The following is a 19,353-nucleotide window of genomic DNA, read 5'->3' as shown; positions in this document are numbered from 1 at the left end:
AATAAAATCCAAACACTCAGTCAGATATGACATTTATAATGGTCAGTACCTAAGCTGAGAATGGTGATGCATGCTGTAATCCTAGCAACCTGGGATTACAAATTTGAGGCAGGATTGCAAGTTTGAGGCCAGTAATTGAGAAAGGTCTGAGCAACTTGGTGAGACCCTTGTCTCACAATAAAAACTAGAAATAAACATAAAAAGGGCTGGGATGTGGCTCAGTGGTTAAGTGCCCTTGGGTTCAATTCCCAGTACAACAAGACAAAACATACTCGCACAAATACACACACACACACACACACACACACACACACACACACACACACAGGTCAGTATCCAATCAAAAAATTACTGTACATATGAAGAAACTGGAAAAATGTAAACCATTTACAAAAGGAAAATCAGTCAACAGAAATAGACCCAGAAATGACAGAAATAACAGAATAAGAAAAAGATTTAAAAAGTTACTATATTTATATGCACAAGAATCTAAAAGAAATCGAACACACACAAAAACAAAATGAAGGCAAGAAAGGGAAAAAGTCTGAAAAAATATAAACATTGATAAACTTGCAAAATATGAACCAATTTAACATGTAACCAGAGTCCTAGAAAAATAAAGGAAAGGAGGGAACTAGAAAAAATTATTTGAAGAAATAATGGCCAAAAGTTTCCAAATTTGATGAAAAATATGAGCCCACAGCCCAGGAAGCTCAAAGAATCCCCCAAAGAAAGAAAGCTGTAGAAAAGCAATCTGATTAAATGTGCCATCTCCTTTAAACAGCAGCCCTCTAAAGTAGGTGTTATTTCAGTTTGACAGAGTGGGAGGCAGGTCTCCTGATACAGGTGACAGGAGACTTGCCCTCTGCTAAAGTACAGCTAGAAAGCTGAGATTCAAAGCTAGGACCTCCTCTCCCAGTAGAGCTTGGGGAAACATAAAAGGCACCTCTCAGCACCAGGAACACTTTTCCTTTGTGGATGTTAGAATCACTGGCACCTGACCCCAGGTAAAACTAGTAGCGAAAAAAGGATCTGGGCTAACTGCTCATTAAAAGTTCAAACATGAGAATTGTGAATTTAACTCCATTCTTGGTGATGAAGGCTCCTCAAAGACACAAGTTTCAAGTGAGGGTAGATCCAGCAGATCCAAACTGTCCCTAATGCCCTGGTTTATTGGTTCGATGGTTACAGGCTGGTTCCTGGCATGGGGACATACCATATGGCAGCTGCAGAATCAAAGAACAAGCTTCCTTTGTCCAGATCTAACAGAAAGAAAAGAGGACCTCTCTCTCCCAGGCAGGATTCTGAGGTGGCTCTCATTGGACAGGCCCTGGTCACACGTCCATCCCTGAACAACTCAGTAGCCCAAGAGTAAGCTGTTCTTATTAGTTTCCCTGGGTTATCTTTGGAGGGAGCCTGCCCAGACCACCTGTAGTCCACTTGAAATTGGAGGAATATGTACCATGGAGGACAGTTAAAAAGCAAGTCTACAAAAACACAAAAAAGCAAGCTGAGGGAAAAAGAGACACTGTACACAAATGAACAAAGATAAGAATTATTGCACATTTCTCATAAGAAAAATGCAAGCCAGAAGGCCACGGAAAGACATTTTTAAAGTATACTGGGGAAAAAGTATCAATCTAAATTCAATAACTAGTCAAAAAATTCTTTTTAACATGAAAAACATCTGGGCGCAGTGGCACACGCCTATAATCCCAGAGGATGGGGAGGCTGAGACAGGAAGATTGCCAGTGTAAAGCCAGCCTCAGCAATGGCAAGGCACTAAGCAACTCTGTGAGACCCTGTCTCTAAATAAAATACAAAACAGGGCTGGGATGTGGCTCAGTGGCTGAGTGCCCCTGAGTTCAATCCCTGGTACCAAAAAAAAAAAAAAAACCATGAAAAACAAATACTTGTCTTAGATAAACATAAGAGAAAATTTGTTGCCATTGGACCTACACTACAACAAATCCTAGAAGAAAATGATACCAGATAAAAACCTGAACTGATATAAAAGAATGAATGACTCTGAAAATAGTAATAAATGTTTCAATTTCCTTAAATTATAACTCATTATTCAAGTCAAAACTAACACTCTACTGTGGAACTTGCATAGAAATAAAATATATGATAATGATAACACAAACAATAGGACGAGGAAATGGAAAGTATATTAGTTGTAAAGTCCCTACATTATACATGAATTAATATAATATTATTTGAAAGTGACATTGCAATAAGTCAAAGATGTGCATCCACTCTAGGATAGTAGCCCTAAAAATAGTATAACAAAGAGGTAAAAGCAATCAATTAATACAAAGGCAGCAGGAGAAAATAAAAAGGAGACAAAATTATAGCAACTAAAAAACAAAGAGTAACATGGCATTTTTAAACCCAACCATATGTAAAATTATGGTAAATGTAAATATTTTTAACATTCCAAATAAAAGGCAGAGATTAAATTTTAAAATCAAGACTAACCACACACCATCTATGAGAAATCCACCTTAACTATAGAGATAGATAAAAGGTAAAACAAGGGGGAAAGATATACCATGTAAATACCTATATCAAAACAGAAGATTTCAAACAACCTAATGTTGTACCCCAAAGAATTGAAAACCCAAGAATAAACTCAACCCATAATTAGTAGAAGAAATGAAACAATAAAAATCAGAGTTGGTTTTCTGAAAAGATAAACAAAATCAATAAACCAGCAGTTAAAATAATGAAGAGAAAGACTCAAATCCATAAAATTAGAAAAAAGGATATATTACAACTGATATAAAAAACACAAAGGATCATGAAAGTATTATGAACAATAAACTGGCTTGTAATCTAGAAGAAATGGTGCTCTCCTGGACATGTACAGTTTATCAAGACTGACTTATGAAGAAAAAAAATGAAAATAGATCAGTTACAAGTAATGAGACTGAATCAATAATAAAAAGTCTCTGATCAAAAAAAGAGAAAAAAAAGCCCAGAACCTGATATCTTCACTGATTAATTATAGCAAATATTTAAAGAAGAATGAACATCAATTCTTCTCAAACTATTCCAAAAAATTCAATGATGAAGGAATACTTTCAAACTCCTTCTACAAGGCCAGCATTATTCTGATACCAAAACCAGATGAAAACACACACACAAACACACAAACTATATGAAGACAAATGAACTTAGATTAAAAAATCCTCAACAAAATGCTAGCAAACTGAATTCAATAGCACATTAAAAATGACCGTTTGCTATGATAAATTGGGATTCATTCCAGGAATGCAAAGATGGCTCAACAAATACAAATCAACAACTGGAAGACATTACGTCAACAGAGGCAGAAAATGCAACGACTCTTCTATGATTAAAAACTCTCAATAAACTAAGTATAAATGAAATGTAAACACAGAAAACTCACAGCTAACATCATACTGAACAAGGAAAAGTTGAAAGCTTTTCCTCTAAGATAAGGCTGCCCACTTTTACCACTTCTATTCACCACAGTAGTTAGTCCCAGCAACAGCAAGTAGGCAAGAGAAAGAAATAAAAGGCATCTCAACTGGAAAGGAAGAAATTAAATTGTCCCCATTTGTAGATGACATGATCTTATATATAGAAAATCCTAGAGGACTACACTAAAAAACTGTTTGATCTAATAAACTAATTTAGTTAGGCTGCAGGATTAAAAAAAAAAAACCTCAACATATAAAAATCAGAAGCATTTCTATACATTAATAGTGAATTATTTGAAATACAAATTACAAAACAATCCCATTTACAATAGTTAGAAAAAAAGATGCTTAGGAATAAATTTAACAAAGAAGATAAAAGATCTCTATATTGAAGACTATAAAGCATGGATAAAAGAAACTGAATAAAAATAAACGAAGAGACATCCATTTATTAAGGAATTGGAAGAGTAAATATTGTTAATGTGTCCATACTACTCAAAGCAATCCCTATCAAAATACCAATGCCATTCTTCAAGAAACAGGGGAAAAAACTCCTGAAATTTGTGTGGATCTACAAAAGACCCCAAATAGGCAAAGCAATTAAAGGAAGGCCTAGTTGCTGACCTAATTTAACTCCATTTTTCCTATGACTTTTTCCCTCTGAGTTCTCCTGTAGTTGCATTGAATTCCAGAAACAACAGGCCTCACCAATAAACATCTTTATAAAAAGGAGCCAAAACCATCCCCAAGCAAGAGCAAGCCTCATGACAGACAACCCCATGATGAGATGAGCCCTGTAAGCAGGAGCAATTACCCCATGATGGAGCAGAGGTTGGCCCCCTAAGCAGGAATAATCATCTCATGATAGGAACCAAACTGCCCCTCAAGCAATGAAAACTTACCCAGAACTTCGTAAAACCAGTCCTGAGATAATCATCAAGCTGACCCTGGTCAGATATGCATCAACCTCTCTGCCCCTGAGAAAGGTCTAGTGACCTAAGATCTGTCTTTGAGACTTTATGAGCAAAGGCTATGCAAAACCCTGGCCCTTGCCTTTGTTCATAAAACCTCAAAGTTCCTGCCAGTTCCTCAAAGACAGATCTTAGGTCACTAGACCTTTCTCTGTTCTTCCCAGTGTGGCCACTTTAATTAAGGCTCCTTTCTTGCCTTTTCCACTGCTTGTCTCCTCAATTGGCGTTTTGGAATAGGCAGCCAAACTAGTCTGTTGAAATCCTTGGAATCAGAGCCTTTACCCTAAAACTCTGGTAAAAAAATCTTGAGCAAAGGGAACAAAGTTGAAGGCATTATACTAATTGACCTCAAAGTAATAGTAACCAAAATACCATAGTACTGGCATAAAAACAAGATACACAGACCAACAGAACAGACAACAGAGCCCAGAAATAAATCCACACACTTATTAGCCAACCAATCTTCAACAAAGCTGTGAAGAATACAATGAGGAAAAAACAGTCTCTTCAATAATAGTGTCGTAAAAACTGGATATCCACGTGGAGAAGAATGAAGTTAGACTCTTCTCTTTTACCATATTAAAAAAAAAATCAACTAAAATGAATTTAAGATTCAAATGGAGAACTCAAAATTATCAAACTACTGGGGAAAAAAAACTAGGAGAATCAGGCATGCTGGCACACTCTTATAATCCCAGCAACTTGGGAGCCAAGGCAGGAGGATCACAAGTTCAAAGCCAGCCTCAGCAATTTAGAGAGGCCCTAGCAATTTAGTGAGATCCTATCTCAAAATAATAATAAGGGTTGGGGATGTGGCTCAGTGGTTAAGCACCCCTGGGTTCAATTCTCTTTACCAAAAAAAGAAAAACAGGAGGGAATACAGGTGTGCTGGCACATGCCTGTAAACACAGCTACTCAGGAAGTTCAGGCAGAAGGATTAAAATTTTGAGGCCAGTTGAGCAAATTAGCAAGACTCTATCAGTTTTGCTTTTCCTGTGTTCACCAATTATAGTTGAAGATTTCAACACTATTCTATCAATAGTTGAAGAAACTAGAACAGATAGAGAAGATCTGAATCACACCGTCAAGCTCCACATGGCTGTGGAACACTCCATCCAACAACAGACTGCACGTTCTTTTCAATGTAATATTACATTCATCAAGACGAATGGTATACCGGGCCATACAACAAATCTCAGTAAATTAAAAAAGCTGTAAGTTATATGAAATCTGTTCTCAATAGAAGTAAGCTGGAAATAAATAACACAACGATCTCTGGGAAAACCCCAAATATTTGAAAACTAAATTGTATCTTCTAAAGAACCTGTGGGCCATAAAGAAAACCAATAGAGAAATCAGAAAGTATTTAAATAGAATGAAAAAAATCCAAAATAATGAAAATGCATGGCATGTCACTAAGAAGAAACTCAAAAAGGAAATTTGTGCCCTAAACATTTAGTTCAAGACATATTATAGACCTGAAATAAAAGCTGAAATTGCAAAACTCCAGAAGAAAACACAAGAGAAAAATCTTTGCAAAGCTGCGGATGGCACGGATCTCAGACAAGAAATACAAAGGGCCTCAGCCTTCATAAAAGGCCCTGCAGAGCATACGAATAAAAGTCAGCTTCAACTTGGAGAAAATATGTATTTTTCCATGTATATATGGAAAGACCTGTCCCAGAAGTAGTCACATCCTTTGTAACACAATAACAAAAAATAAAAATGTCAATAGCATCCGAATACATGTTTCATATCATTAGACCTCAGAGGAAAAATGTCAAAACTACAGAGATACACTCAACTGCCTAAAGTTTAAGAAGTCTGGCAATACTAAGCATTGGCAAGGCAGGGACCAACCAGAGCTTTCCTGAATCACTGATAAATGTGAAAGGATGATCACCTTATCATACAAGCTATCTATCCCACCCTGAGGCATTTGCTCAAGAGCAATGAGATCCAAAAAGCACATGGGGACTTGTACATGAATGTTGATGGCATCTTTCTTTATAATAGTTGAGCGCTGAATACAACCCATGGGGCTCATAATAGGTGAATGGATAACAGGCTACAGGACAGTCACACGATCCATGAGTACACACTAACGACTTATTTCTTCAGACAATACAAATAAATCAAAAACACCATACCAAACAAAAGAATCAGGACATAAATGGAGTCTTTCATATGAAATTCTAGAAAAATTATAGTGACAAAGCAGCTCAGTTGATGTCTGAGACCCCAGGGTCATCATCATAATGTATATGAATGCATTTTGTTGCATGTAAACTAGATCTCAGTGATTATTAAAAATAAAAAACATACTGTTTAGGCACATACAATTTTTCAAGACAAGATCATTAGATACACAAAATTTAGGGCAATGTCTAACCCTGGGTTGGGGAACTAGACAAGAGGGAGTCATGAGATTTAAAAAAGAAGGGGAAGGTGGGAAGGAATACCATACAGGTGAATTAACTACTGTTGATGACCTAGTTCTTGTATTTTAAATAAACAAAATAACAAAGGCACTGCATGGGGGGAATGATAACTGGGTCACAATAAATCTAATTCTATGAACTCAAAGTACAGATTTTTTAAAGAAAGGTAGTCACCTCACCCATATATTTCCCATGTCTCAGATGTAGGAAATATGCGAATAAATCCACCTCTCCGATCATTTTCTTCCTTTACCCTCCGTAAAACTTTAATCTATATGGAGGAAGAGAAAATAAAACAAATACCTGTTTGTTTTTTGGTACCAGAATTTGAACCTAGGGGATCTGAGCCACATCCCAGCCCTTTTTAGTTTTTATTTTGAGACAGGGTCTCACTAAGTTGCTTTTAGGGCCTCACTAAGCTGCTGAGGCTGACCTCAAACTTGTGAACCTCCTGCCTCAGCCTCCAGAGTTGCTGGAATTACAGGTATGCACCATCACATCTGGCTATAAGTACCTATTTTGAAAACTCAAATCTATGTGGCTATTGGACAAAGGAAGAGTTTATCATCCAAGAATATGATGAAAGCACGCAAGGAGATATTAACTGCATTTAAAATGTTTTCTGAGTAGCTTCTTCCATTTTGAATCCTTCTCTTTTCAATATAAGAGCTTGTTGTAAATATTATCACTTACTCACTAATTTTCACTGAGCCCTGTGGTAATCTACAAAGGACTGAAATGGAGTGACTTTACCTCCTCCATTGACAGACCAAGCACAGAACCACATAACTTCCCCGGCAGCTTCTCCCGGGCGGAGCCCACAAGGTTTTTCATTTCTGCATCACTGGCAGAGAGTGGACGGGAGCGCTAAGGGGAAGAACATAAAAGCAAATTAAAAAAAAAAAAGTTCTCATTCTCTGCTTCATTTTCCTCTGTTTCCTCAACATCGTTATCTTTCCAAACATGCATATATAAAGCTCAAATCTATAGTCCAGTTTCTGTAACTAATCTCTTGGCCTGAAACCTTGGGAAACAGATAATAAAGTTAAACTAGTAAAGTTAAAAGCCAGAAGAGAATACAGAATAGTAGAAAAACACTATGAGTGAGAGAAAAAAGAGCCAGGTAAAAGAAATGGTGTCCATGAGCTTTGTAAGCCAGCACCTACTCCTAATCTTGGTTTTAAAATATATCCAATATGTCAAGATATGGGGAAAAAAAACTTGAAAACAGTCTCACAGAAAAGAAAAGGAAATGTGTATTTATTCCAGTAAGGAATTATTATTATTTTTTTTAGCACTGAGGAAGGAGAGAGCTAGGGGAATTGGGACATAAGACACAAAACCAAGGAACAAATCATTAAGTCACAGATGGAAAAGCTGCTTGTGGCAGGTTTTAGAACCTCAGGAAGGAATACTGAGGTGAGATCATCAGTGACGCAGAAGAGAGCTGCGAGGGAAAGCTTCAGCCAAGGAGACGTGTGGCTGCCGGACTTCAAGAGACTTCAAGGAGGCTGTCACAAAGCCGTGTTCATCAAGGATCCCAACAAACAAAAGACAAAAAAAAAAAAAAAAAGATCTGCTTAGAAGAAAGTGATGGCTAATCTGAAATACTACTTATAAGAACAGTAAGAGAGCAAATGCTGACCATTCAGAGAGAACCCTCCAAAGTCAAGTAGCCTTACTTGATGCTCAAATACTGTAAGAACAGAGTACTCATACAAATGATATAATAAAATAAAGATGAGAACAAAGGCAGAGAACTAAAAAAGGGGAGACGAGAGAAAAGAGATGTTTTGTGAGTGTCAAGGAGACACACTTGGAGACTAACAGCGAAGAAAACAAAGAAATCAGACTGATATGAAAGGTTATCACAACTATCAGAAACAAAGACAAAACACTACAAATGTAAGCCATTCTGTGGTTTTGACCTTGGGCACATCAGATATAATAAATCACATGTTTCAATGGGCTGACTTACTAAAAGAAAGGCAATAAGTCCTCTCTGAACTTAAAAAAGAGACCTGTTGCCACTGGTTAGATGACACATGATTTAGACTACCAGGTGCCCAGATAAATTTTAAACTGCTAAATTACAGCCGAGGTAAGAATTCTGCCTTGCAACATGCATCAAAGATGTTAAATTATCCTGAGCAAAATGTATGATTCAGAAACCTACCAAAGTAGAAGTGTTTATGTATCTAATCATTATTGCTAAGGAAGAATTGACTGAGAATGTTAAACTTTTGAGACAAGGAACCCTGTGTCCCCACTCAAACCAGCAAGAAACAGATGTTGATTCAGAAAAAGTATTTTCTCAGCCTAAAGAAAGCTAGCAAATATTAGTAATAAGAACCTAATAAATAGAATATTAAAAAAAGGTGAGATCTTCTAAAAGATATCATAATCAAGGGGCAGAAAATAAAATCTGCTTGACAGAATACAAATGTAAAGAATGAAGAATTCCAATGCAGTTTCACCAAGTTTGGAATTCATCATTAAAACCAAAGGAACTAGAAATAGCTCAACTAATATGTAATACAACTTGCCATCTGGAACATGAAAAGGTAAACACAGTTTAAAAAGCAAAATGAAGGAGTGCCACAATGAAAAAAAAATAAATGAAAAGGACCATTTAATAAATCTGGTAGATATGAACCAAAAAATGGTTTCTAAGAGAAGGTTTAAATGTAATGATAACCAGAAATGGTGAACTGTGAAATGGTGGAGGTAACTAAGTAAGTAAGTAAGCAGGCTTGTGTTATAATAAAAGAGATCAGCAATGTCTGGAACTTTGGAATAAATGGACGTCAGCAATCCTGAGAGACATGCATCTTGTTCTAATGGAAACTGGCTTTAAAAAAATAACAACAAAAAACCCCTCCCCAAACCACTTGCAATTATGTCTGAAAAATCATGAACATCTGAGGAGGTACCAGAGGATTAAGAAAAAAAAATGAGGTACCAATCTTCAAAAATGTAAGAAGTATGCTCCTGGTGATTACCACCTGGCAAGTCTAGCAAGAACTCCTAGTAAAATAATGGAACAAATGTTAAAAGAAAAAAATCCATAAACATTTGGAATTTAATGGTCTCATGAATAGTAGTATGGAGACTGCTTTATTTATTTTAAAGCATGCTTTAAAAATTTGACTTTTAGGGTAAAATTACAAAAATGGAGACAACAGAAGATATATTTGATGTCTCTGGATTTTAGAGAAGTGTTTGAAAAAATTTCATGAAATGTTTATTCTAAATTATACTTCCACTCAGGGGTTAGTGGCATAATATAATGAGTACAATACACTGACAAAAACTGAAATTCAGTTAAAAACAAACTCAAGAGAATATCAACCTCAGTAAATGATACTTAGCATTATTGAGAATCTCCAATAATGTCTGGAAGAAAAAATAAAGAAATGAACAAATAGATAACATTTGTGGGTGACAGCAAATGTGTAAGAGATGATCAGAGATTGATGAACATCAGAATAACTCTAGATGTTAACAAAGGAAAAAAGAAAATCAAAATAGGACTCAAAAGTGTGAAGAGGCTATATTTTCTGAGTATGCACTGAGCGATCAGCACTATCCCAAATATTTGACATGTTTCATCCTTTCTTCCTCACCATACCGCCATGTGTGTACCATGCTCCCCACTGAGCCCCAGAGTAAAGGGAATGTGCCGAGTCTCTCAGCTAGCCACGGCAGAGATCAAATCTGAACCCAGGCCTATCCGATTCTAAAGTCCATGCTCTTTGCACACTAGCAGGCAATGCGATTTCTGACAAGTGGAAAATCTGACACAGACATTTGAGGAAAAAGAAAAATGTCAATGGAGACAATAAAATAGAAAGGAAAAGGCAGGTGAGGGGCAAAAATACTAAGACTTCATGATGAAAATGTTCTTAGTTCTGATGGAACTACTATGGAGTTGAGAGCTTCACTAACAGAAAGACAGTGACAAAACAGAACACTGCCAAGAACGAGAGTCAAAGAATAACATGCTTAACGTTGACCAAATAAAGATTTTGTGTCATGTAAACAGTGTTCAAAGACTCGAGAGAAGCCTGGCTCTCCAGTAAGGCTACTGCAGCCTGCTATGATTCAAGCAGTGTACCTAGATATAATGGGATTAAAATAGATAAAGGAGAATTAAGATCAGAACTATATATCAGAGATACTCTGACATCAAACTCAGAAGTCTCTAAAATAGCATTTTTAATGTTCTCCTTAAGCAGATCAGATCCAGGGGTATTTAGGACATAAGCTCTTTAAGTCAACAGCCTTTTGGGGGTGGGGGGACATGGACAGCAGCTAGCTCATTTAGGTCTTACTAAATATAAACACCACATATACTATAGTTTTGAACTCCACCATCTAAACCCATAACACATACTATACAATCAAACCAACCAGTTAGCAAAGAGAATACAAGGCATCTAGTTTTTTTTCATTTCTTCATATAAATCACTTTATCAGAAATAATAAACTGCATTAGAAAGTATAAATGCCAAAATAAGTATACTGGAGTTTTTTGCTAAACAGTGTTGCAGTAACACACTTAAGGACACCTATCAAAAGAGCATCAAATAATAGAAAGAGGATTTGAACTTCTAGACTATTGCTTTAAAAAGATAAAAGACAAAAAAAAAAAAGATCTGCTTAGAAGAAAGTGATGGCTAATCTGAAATACTACTTATAAGAACAGTAAGAGAGCAAATGCTGACTATTCAGAGAGAAAGATATTTGCCTTTTTTTAAAAGGTATCATCTGAAACACTAATCATGGCAGGTTTCTAAGATTCGACTGCAAATCACTACATGTATGAAATGTCATCTGTCAAGAAACTCAAATACAGCCCAACACCCAATGTGAAAACACTGTTAATATTAAGCTACTAACAACAGTATATTTCATTAAGACATCTGAGTCAAACAAGTTTCATTTGTGAACTGTAATAGTTCCTTTCTAGAATATTTTGGTTAAAGCAACAGATATACCTCTGCCCTGTTCCTCATTTAAATTCAACTGTCTCCATCACAGCAAAGTCACCATCAGGAAGAGGACCTACATGTTCCCATATCCTCTCCTCTTACCTTCTATAACCAACAGTAATTGTGTGCAAATCTTTGTTTATTCTATCTCATCTGACTCAACTGTGCAAAAAAGACAAGCACATAAATACATACCATAAAAGGTTAAAGCTAAAAGATTTTCCATTTGAAAATGGGAATAAAATTTGAATGAAGTCTCTAAATGATCCAGAACTTACCTGCTTGGTGTATGATGATTGAAACTGTGCAGATACTGGGCGCTATAAAAGACAGAAAAATGGAATAAAGCCTTATCTTCTCCTAAGATGCCTACATTTTCCATCTTCTACATCTATGATATGAAAAAGGAAAAAACAATCTCCAAGCACAGACCAAAGGCAAGAGTCCCACACTTTTGTGGATGAAAAATAGAGAATTTGTATTTTTCACACTTTCTCCTACACCATTTGCATTCCATTTTCAACTTCTCACCACCAAGGGAACAATTCTGCCAAGTACTGAAGATCATCATCTCCTGACCATTGGTTTCAAACAGTACATGTACCTAGGCTATAGTTCCTTTAGCACCTGTCTGTAAGAGCCCTATGGGCTGCTTATGGATGATATCATGCCATTACCTACCAGTTGGCAAAACAAACATTAAGTAGATTGCCTACCATTTGCAAAGAACTGCCAATAAAAAATGACAGGCAAGCCGAGAGAAGAGTTCACTCATCCCAGCTTGTTATACAGTTATCCCTAGAAGTGCAACTTGGGAAACTGTGTTAAAACTGGACAGAAACATTCACAATTCTTTCTATATCAATTTGGAGGCTCCTGCCAAAGATGCTATAAGAAATAACCTGCAAAGGAATGTGATTGCCCAAATTAAGCTTTCCCAATACATCTAGGTTAATCCTGTACTTTTTCTTATTAAAATTTTTTTTAAAACCCTTTGATCTGTGATGATGCATTAATCAAGTACAACTCTGCTGCCTTTATGTAATCCAAGATAATACCTCTTAAAATACAGTACACCCTGTTCCACATCACATTAATACTTAGGAAGTCTATTTCAGAGCAGAGGTCACAGTTGGACAGACTGCATCCGGCTCAAAGAAATGTTATGTTTGGCCTGCAAAACTGTTTTGTTTTGTTTTAATGAACAAATTGCTGATATTTAAGAGCAAGATTTCTGATTGCTCTTGACAACAGGAAGATCTCAGCCCCTTTGGCCCACACTGACGCGCGGCAGTGATCAGTTAGAGCACATTAAACAGGCGCCCCTTTTCCGTGTGGCCCATGCTCTCCTACTCTGTCACATCACTCTAGCTGCGTTACACCTGCCGCAGGTACTCACTGACATCATCTGCCTATAGGCCTGGAGGTTGAGTTTGAAAACACTGTTCTAGTGAAAAGTTCTCTAAATAAATGATAGTATATGAGCTTGGCAAACAGAACCAGCACCACTCAAAATAAGACCAGCAAGCAAAGGGAAGAGGAGCAGGAAGAGCAACGGCAGGAAAGGGAGGGAAAAGGAAAGGAGTGAAGGGCTGAAGTAAGGGTGTGAAAGGGATCAAAAGGACGGGAAAGTGGAGAAGAGGGAGGGAGGGGAGCAGGAAAGAGCCTACATCTAGTGAAGGAGATTGGACAATTTGAAAGCAATGAATCGGTGAATGCAAAACCACGCCATGCAGAACAAGTAAGTAAGGCTGCCATGAGAAGTGACGGTCACTGAAGAGTGGGATGACTTAGTAAGAAAGTATCTCCAAAACTTCAGGAATGCTAGGTGATCAAACCCGATGCACAGAGGCGGGGAAGAGGGAGCTTTTACACGAGAAGAAAAATTAAAAGCAAAGAAATCAGCAGTGTAGAGGCAGACAGGGACTGATGAAAGGACGGAAGGAGCAGACGGAGGTTAGCTGATGGGTTTAAGTGGAACAAAAACGCAGAGTACACAAAGACCAGAGCAACGTTTGATCAAATGATGTTTCTGACAAGCCCAAATTTCTTTGAGCATTTATTTCATTTAGCTTCAATCAATAACTCACAATCATTCAGGGCCCTTTGAAGAGAATTTCAGGTAGAGAAGATGCTATTTCAAGGGAGATGCTATTTCAAGGGAGCATCTTTGAAATTAGTCTGAAGATCAGAAAGAATGCAGTAATGACTAAGAATTAATAGGCTCCCTCTCTGTGCTTTGTTTATGAGTATGCCCATTTGGGAAGGGGGGGGGTAACTTTTGAAAAGAGACAGAAAGACAAAAGGAAAGGCATGAGAAAAAGAAGCCAAGAGAAAAGACAAAACAAAGGCAGGGAGTAAAAATTTGTTGAAAAGCATAAGCTTTTAGCCACAGCTGAACATAACTGCCCCCTGTCTAGACTGATCCCCAATTCTCCTCCCCTAAGCCACCTCACCTCCATGGCACTTGGACTCCCTCATTTACATCTGCTGCCACTTCCTTGTAAGCCTCCCCTGGACTCCTTGCTGCTGAATTTCCTTACCTGAGGCTTCTGGAAAGGGTTTCTCCTGGAAGACTCAAAGGTGGGATAAATTGGCCGAGTAGTTGCCCGCTGGGCAGGATCTTGGCACACAAATCCTAAATGGGGAATGGGCCACATTAAAATCTGCCATTTTCTAAGATATTAGCAGATTTGGCTGCAACTGTAGATGCACAAACTCAATTACACAGTCATAAGTATCACAGAGATCCATCATCAAGATGATTATGTTAGTTGGGTAGCTGAAATGTGACTCTGATTGAGAAAGAGATGTAGATTCTTGATGAATCCTGAGTAAATGTGTATATGGCCATTTTAAAACACATAGTTATTAATAAAAACAAGTTATTTCAAAGTGGTTTCCAGAATCTGACTAGAGAATGATGTTGTTTTTACTGGGTATCCAAAAGCAAGAGAGCAGTGTTGTCCTGCTACATGATCTACTTCTGGAAATGCCGAAGGTGGCCCATTGGCTACTCCCAAAACGGGCTTTGTACATTATCTATCATTTAAGAAATTGGACGTCAGCTAATTTCACTGACTTCCTAAAAAGAAGTGAATTCCTATCCAAGAAGAATAGAGTAGCTAAGTTTTATAGCATTTACTGGTACATCAAGTACTAAGTTCATCTCAAATACACTTTATTATGTCTTTTTAGAGAATTTCAAAAAACAACAATAAATCCACATCATATCCACCTGAATGCCCATCTCCATTTCAAAGTTTTGGCTTATCTACTTAAAATGAGATTTCTTCTTTGGGCCACTTTGGTTATAAATACTACACCAGGGATCATATTGAGACCAGTAGAGACTGTCTAGCAGAAACACAGCCAGTCTCCTTTGTAACCAGGCTTCGTCAGTGGGTTTCACTTTCCCAGCTCAGAGAAAAATACACTTTCTGCAGATCTTTGCTTAATTCTCTGCCTCAGCTCATAATTCCTATGCCTCAGGTCTCAGCCTTAGTTGTGGTTCAGCCTCAGGACAGGATGGAGCCAGGGGGAGTAGAAACATATAAACACTTCCCTGAAAATATAATTTTTTAGTACAAAACATTCAGCATGGCTTAGGAACTGCCAGTTGGCAATACCTATGGAGCCTGACAAAATGGATGCTCTAGTTAATTTTTATATGAGACTGTTTTGAAAATCACTACTACTCACCTACCACAGTGAACATATCTGAAATCATGCTGGCTTTAATTTTTAGGTCCAGAGGTGCATCACTAAGAAAATAGAGAAAGAAAAGAACAATTGATAAATTTTATAGGTTAACAGAATAGCTGCCTTCTAATGGGCCCCCATATAGGAGAGTTTCCAAATGTTGATGAGAAGCAACACATAAAACACATCAAATCCATGGAAAAAGACAAGAACATTTGGGCAGAAGTACTAGAAATAAAAGCCTGGTGTTAAACTCGCCCTCTGTGAGGCAGGCCCAGCACCAACGCATTGATTTCCTAACATGTAATCTTTTTATTCCAGAAGGTCTTATGCAATTCAAATTTTGCACAAGTCAAGAATATTGCTTCATTATCACCATAGATTTTAAAGGCTTAGACTTTTAGTATGCTCTTTTATGAGTATGCCCATCATCCAAATTTTGTTTTACTGCTGCAATAGTTGAATCATACAAGACAAGAAACTTTGGCCACCTTCATACTTTTCTGTTAAGTCTTTATTTTCTGTTTTAAATCAATTTTCTTAGGCTTGCAAATAATGCAGAAAGACACAACAAAACATACCAAAGTCCCACCAAACGATGCAGCAGGAACCCACACAGAAACACAAGCAACATGTACGGAAAGCAAAAGGCTGGCTTTGGTGTCCCTCCATGCTGTACTCGATGCAACACCCGGGGGCATCTAACAGTATCTAAGGTGCTTGACTGGGTAATCTGCAGAAGGCTGACTTGGCCAAAGTACAGCATAACATCTGCAGCATCTGTAACATCCAGTTCTACACCTTACTACCGAGGTGAAGCCAGATCTCGCTCCACTGGCATTCTGCCATTCCTTCTCATCCTTAAAATTCAACAGCCGGGTGGTCTTTGGCATAAATCTCTAGGCTTTTCTATTTAGATAAGTGTATAGCTAATAGAAATTCTGGCTGCAGAGGTAAGAAGAATCTTCTCAGTTCTGAAAAATATGTGTCTTTCCTTCTTCTAAACAAGAATTGGTTTTTTAAAAAAAGATTTTTTTAAGTTCTTAGACATTAATTTTGGATGGATACCAGGACGTGGAGGAGGCAAAAGAACCAGGTACAACCTACATAAGCAAAGGTCCAGCTTTACAGTATATGTGGACTTGAGTCAGTATAAACCTTTGTAATAAAGAGAATATAATGCCATATGTATTTCTTTATTCTTAACAAAAGACCTACCAAGTTTAAAAAAAAAAAAACCCTTCAGGATAAAAACAAATGCAGAAATCACATTCCAGAGGTCCAATAAACAGTAAGCACATACTGCAACTGACTAGGAAAACAGGGATCCCTGGTTGCCAAAAAATCATTTAAAAATTTGAGCCTTCTCTATCTAATAACAGGGGGAAAGTCTTCTAGTGCTAAATGAAATGACCCTCCTGACCCTCGTTAAAAAGTGTTTTAGGGTCATCTGTACGTTTGTCCTTTTCAAGTTGATGGAAATGACTTACCAGGCCAAAGAAGGAGAGAGATTCACTTCCAACAACCATGGCTTCAGAGTAGAATCTATGAGCACATCAAAGCCATATAGTTCTAGAAATACAACACAACACACAAGATCATTTAACACATCACAACTGCACAAAGATCTGAAAGGGTTTGATCCATCAACTTCCCCAGAATTCTAGAAACAGTATAAACAGTAAGTGGAAACAAAAGAAGAGAATCCTTCAAGTTCAAGACATTAATCAAGTTCTAAAGCTAATTTTAAAATATTATACAATTCCTGCTTATATCATCCACTCTATTTGTGTTCCTGAGTCCTCCATAGAGAGCAACCTGACTCCACAAGAGTTCACAAGCATGATGCTGCTATGCTCATGGATAAACAACTATTGAGAAAAGGAACGAAGCAAGTGCATCCAGTATCGACACTGCTCGGGACTACTCCAAACCTCCCTGCCATACTCTGAAAACAGAAAAATATACTCAAAAATATACTCTCTAGGGTCCTTCCATCACATTTTCTTAGACATAAGATCTTGCTTTTGTAACCCAGGTCAAGAAGACATTTAAATGTAAAATATATTTATTATTTCCTCTCTCCTATGGTTTCAATCTCCCTTTGAACACAGAAGGTAAAATAATTGGCCTGTAGACAGAAATTCAGAAGAGAAAAGATGAAGCCAGGAATGGCAAAGCAGGATTGTGACAAACCATTTCACACCGTTAATATTTTTAAGAAGGGGGGGGGCAGTCAAAGACCAAATTTCCATGGCTTCTGGATTATTTACTGATTTTCTTCTTCAGTGCCCCACCCCAACTACAGCAAGAAATAAAACAAGACTCTTAGATTGCCTGATTTCATTTAACAAACTCAGGAATGAAAGGTTAACATTGGAGCTCTTCATATTATTACTAGTGAGATGCTCTCACTAATGAGATGAAATCACAGTGGTGTACCATCTTGATGTATACATACCAAACATGAGTCTCATAAGTGCTACAGACGTCCCAAACTTCCCACCCCGGGTCACTCAAAAAAAATTACACCTTTTCTCCAAGGAAAAAGACTAAATTCCTTACTGTGATCAGAGGTCATACCAACAGAACAACAGAAATTTTTCAGAAACTCATTCTGAAACAAATTTCATTTTATCAAGAAGGGATTTTTGTGGGGCTGGGGATATATCTCAGTTGGTAGAGTGCTTGCCTTGCATGCACAAGGCCATGGGTTCAATCCCCAGCACCAAAAAAAAAAAAAAAGAAGGTTTTGTTTTTGTTTTTGTTCCTTTTTAAGCCAGGCACAGTGTCGCACGTCTGCAATACCAGTGGCTCAGGAGGCTGAGGCAGGAGGATCATGAGTTCAAAGCCAGCCTCAGGAAAAGTGAGGTGCTAAGCAACTCAGTGAGACCCTGTCTCTAAATAAAATACAAAATAGGGCTGGGGATGTGGCTCCGTGGTCGAGTGCCCCTGGGTCCAATCCCCAGTACTCCATTCCCCACAAAAACAAGGGTTTTTGTTTTTTTTTATTTCTTAATCCTCTAAGAAAGAAAGAAAAAGAAAAAAATAAACATAGACTTCTAAAAAGATGGCCTCAAAGATTTCAGAACACAGGAAGTCTGAAGTTTTATGATGCAGTGCCAAGAATCCTAGAATGGGAACCTGGAGACCTAGAGTCCACCTGACTGTGCATTGTAGAACCTGGGGAGTCACTTCTCTGACACTTCGTTAGCAACCTCTGGTTTCCTCTGCCCTCCAGATTAATCACTATCAATACCTGTATGCTCAGTGAATCTCCATCTGGTTTGTGCTGTGTGAAAACAAGAAGATATTTGTATTCTAAACCCTCTAGGGTAAAGTCTCCATGTAGGCATTGGCTTCCATAGCAATTACACAGGATTCCATTTAATTTGCAAATTAATAAAAAAATTATACGAGTGTTTGAGATTCACCTTCAGGTAACTATATAAAATGTACATATCATCTACATTTCAAAATGTAAATAAAAGGAAACTCCTTTACCTTTCTATTTTGGTGCTGAGGGCCATTGCCAAGTAGGAATGACGCATCTAAATTTCCTTGCCAGCGTACCCCATGTTGCTTAGAGGAAGGACTCGTGGAAATGGACTTGCCTTGGACATTCGCTGTGACATTGCATGTATGTTTGAGAAAGGTGACCCTGCTCAACAACCAGGGTGGATCCAGGTTTAGGATGTATCCTGCAGGTTTTAGGAAGTATCCCGCTCCTTGGGTTTAGGGTGTTCCCGGTTTAGGACAATCTGGGTTTAAGGCAGTTCCAGGTTTAAGGTTATTC

At 37.6% G+C, this 19,353-nt stretch overlaps 1 protein-coding gene across 22 annotated transcripts in view; it reads right to left on the bottom strand.

The window, feature by feature from the left end:
• The window catches only part of Ttll5 (tubulin tyrosine ligase like 5), a 260,216-nt gene that overhangs the window by 167,849 nt on the left and 73,014 nt on the right, over positions 1–19,353 (bottom strand). For 19 of the 22 annotated variants that reach the window (XR_005729960.2, XM_040276119.2, XM_040276121.2 and 16 more), the window contains 6 exons: positions 17,048–17,129; positions 15,558–15,619; positions 14,399–14,493; positions 12,134–12,175; positions 7,615–7,728; positions 7,041–7,132 (listed from right to left, as the gene is read on the bottom strand). Coding sequence is in view for 21 of the 22 variants with exons in the window: in XM_040276119.2 (XP_040132053.1) it covers positions 7,041–7,132; positions 7,615–7,728; positions 12,134–12,175; positions 14,399–14,493; positions 15,558–15,619; positions 17,048–17,129 (487 nt within the window). In the remaining variant the exon portion in view is untranslated. The remainder of the gene's footprint in view (positions 1–7,040; positions 7,133–7,614; positions 7,729–12,133; positions 12,176–14,398; positions 14,494–15,557; positions 15,620–17,047; positions 17,130–19,353) is intronic. The other 3 variants (XM_021723790.3, XM_040276125.2, XM_040276126.2) reach the window with 1 other exon arrangement.

Source organism: Ictidomys tridecemlineatus, chromosome 5 (assembly GCF_052094955.1).
Source record: "Ictidomys tridecemlineatus isolate mIctTri1 chromosome 5, mIctTri1.hap1, whole genome shotgun sequence".
NCBI lineage: Eukaryota > Metazoa > Chordata > Mammalia > Rodentia > Sciuridae > Ictidomys > Ictidomys tridecemlineatus.
The sequence above is the reverse complement of the archived record's forward strand: the minus strand, read 5'-3'. Positions and strand labels throughout refer to the sequence as shown.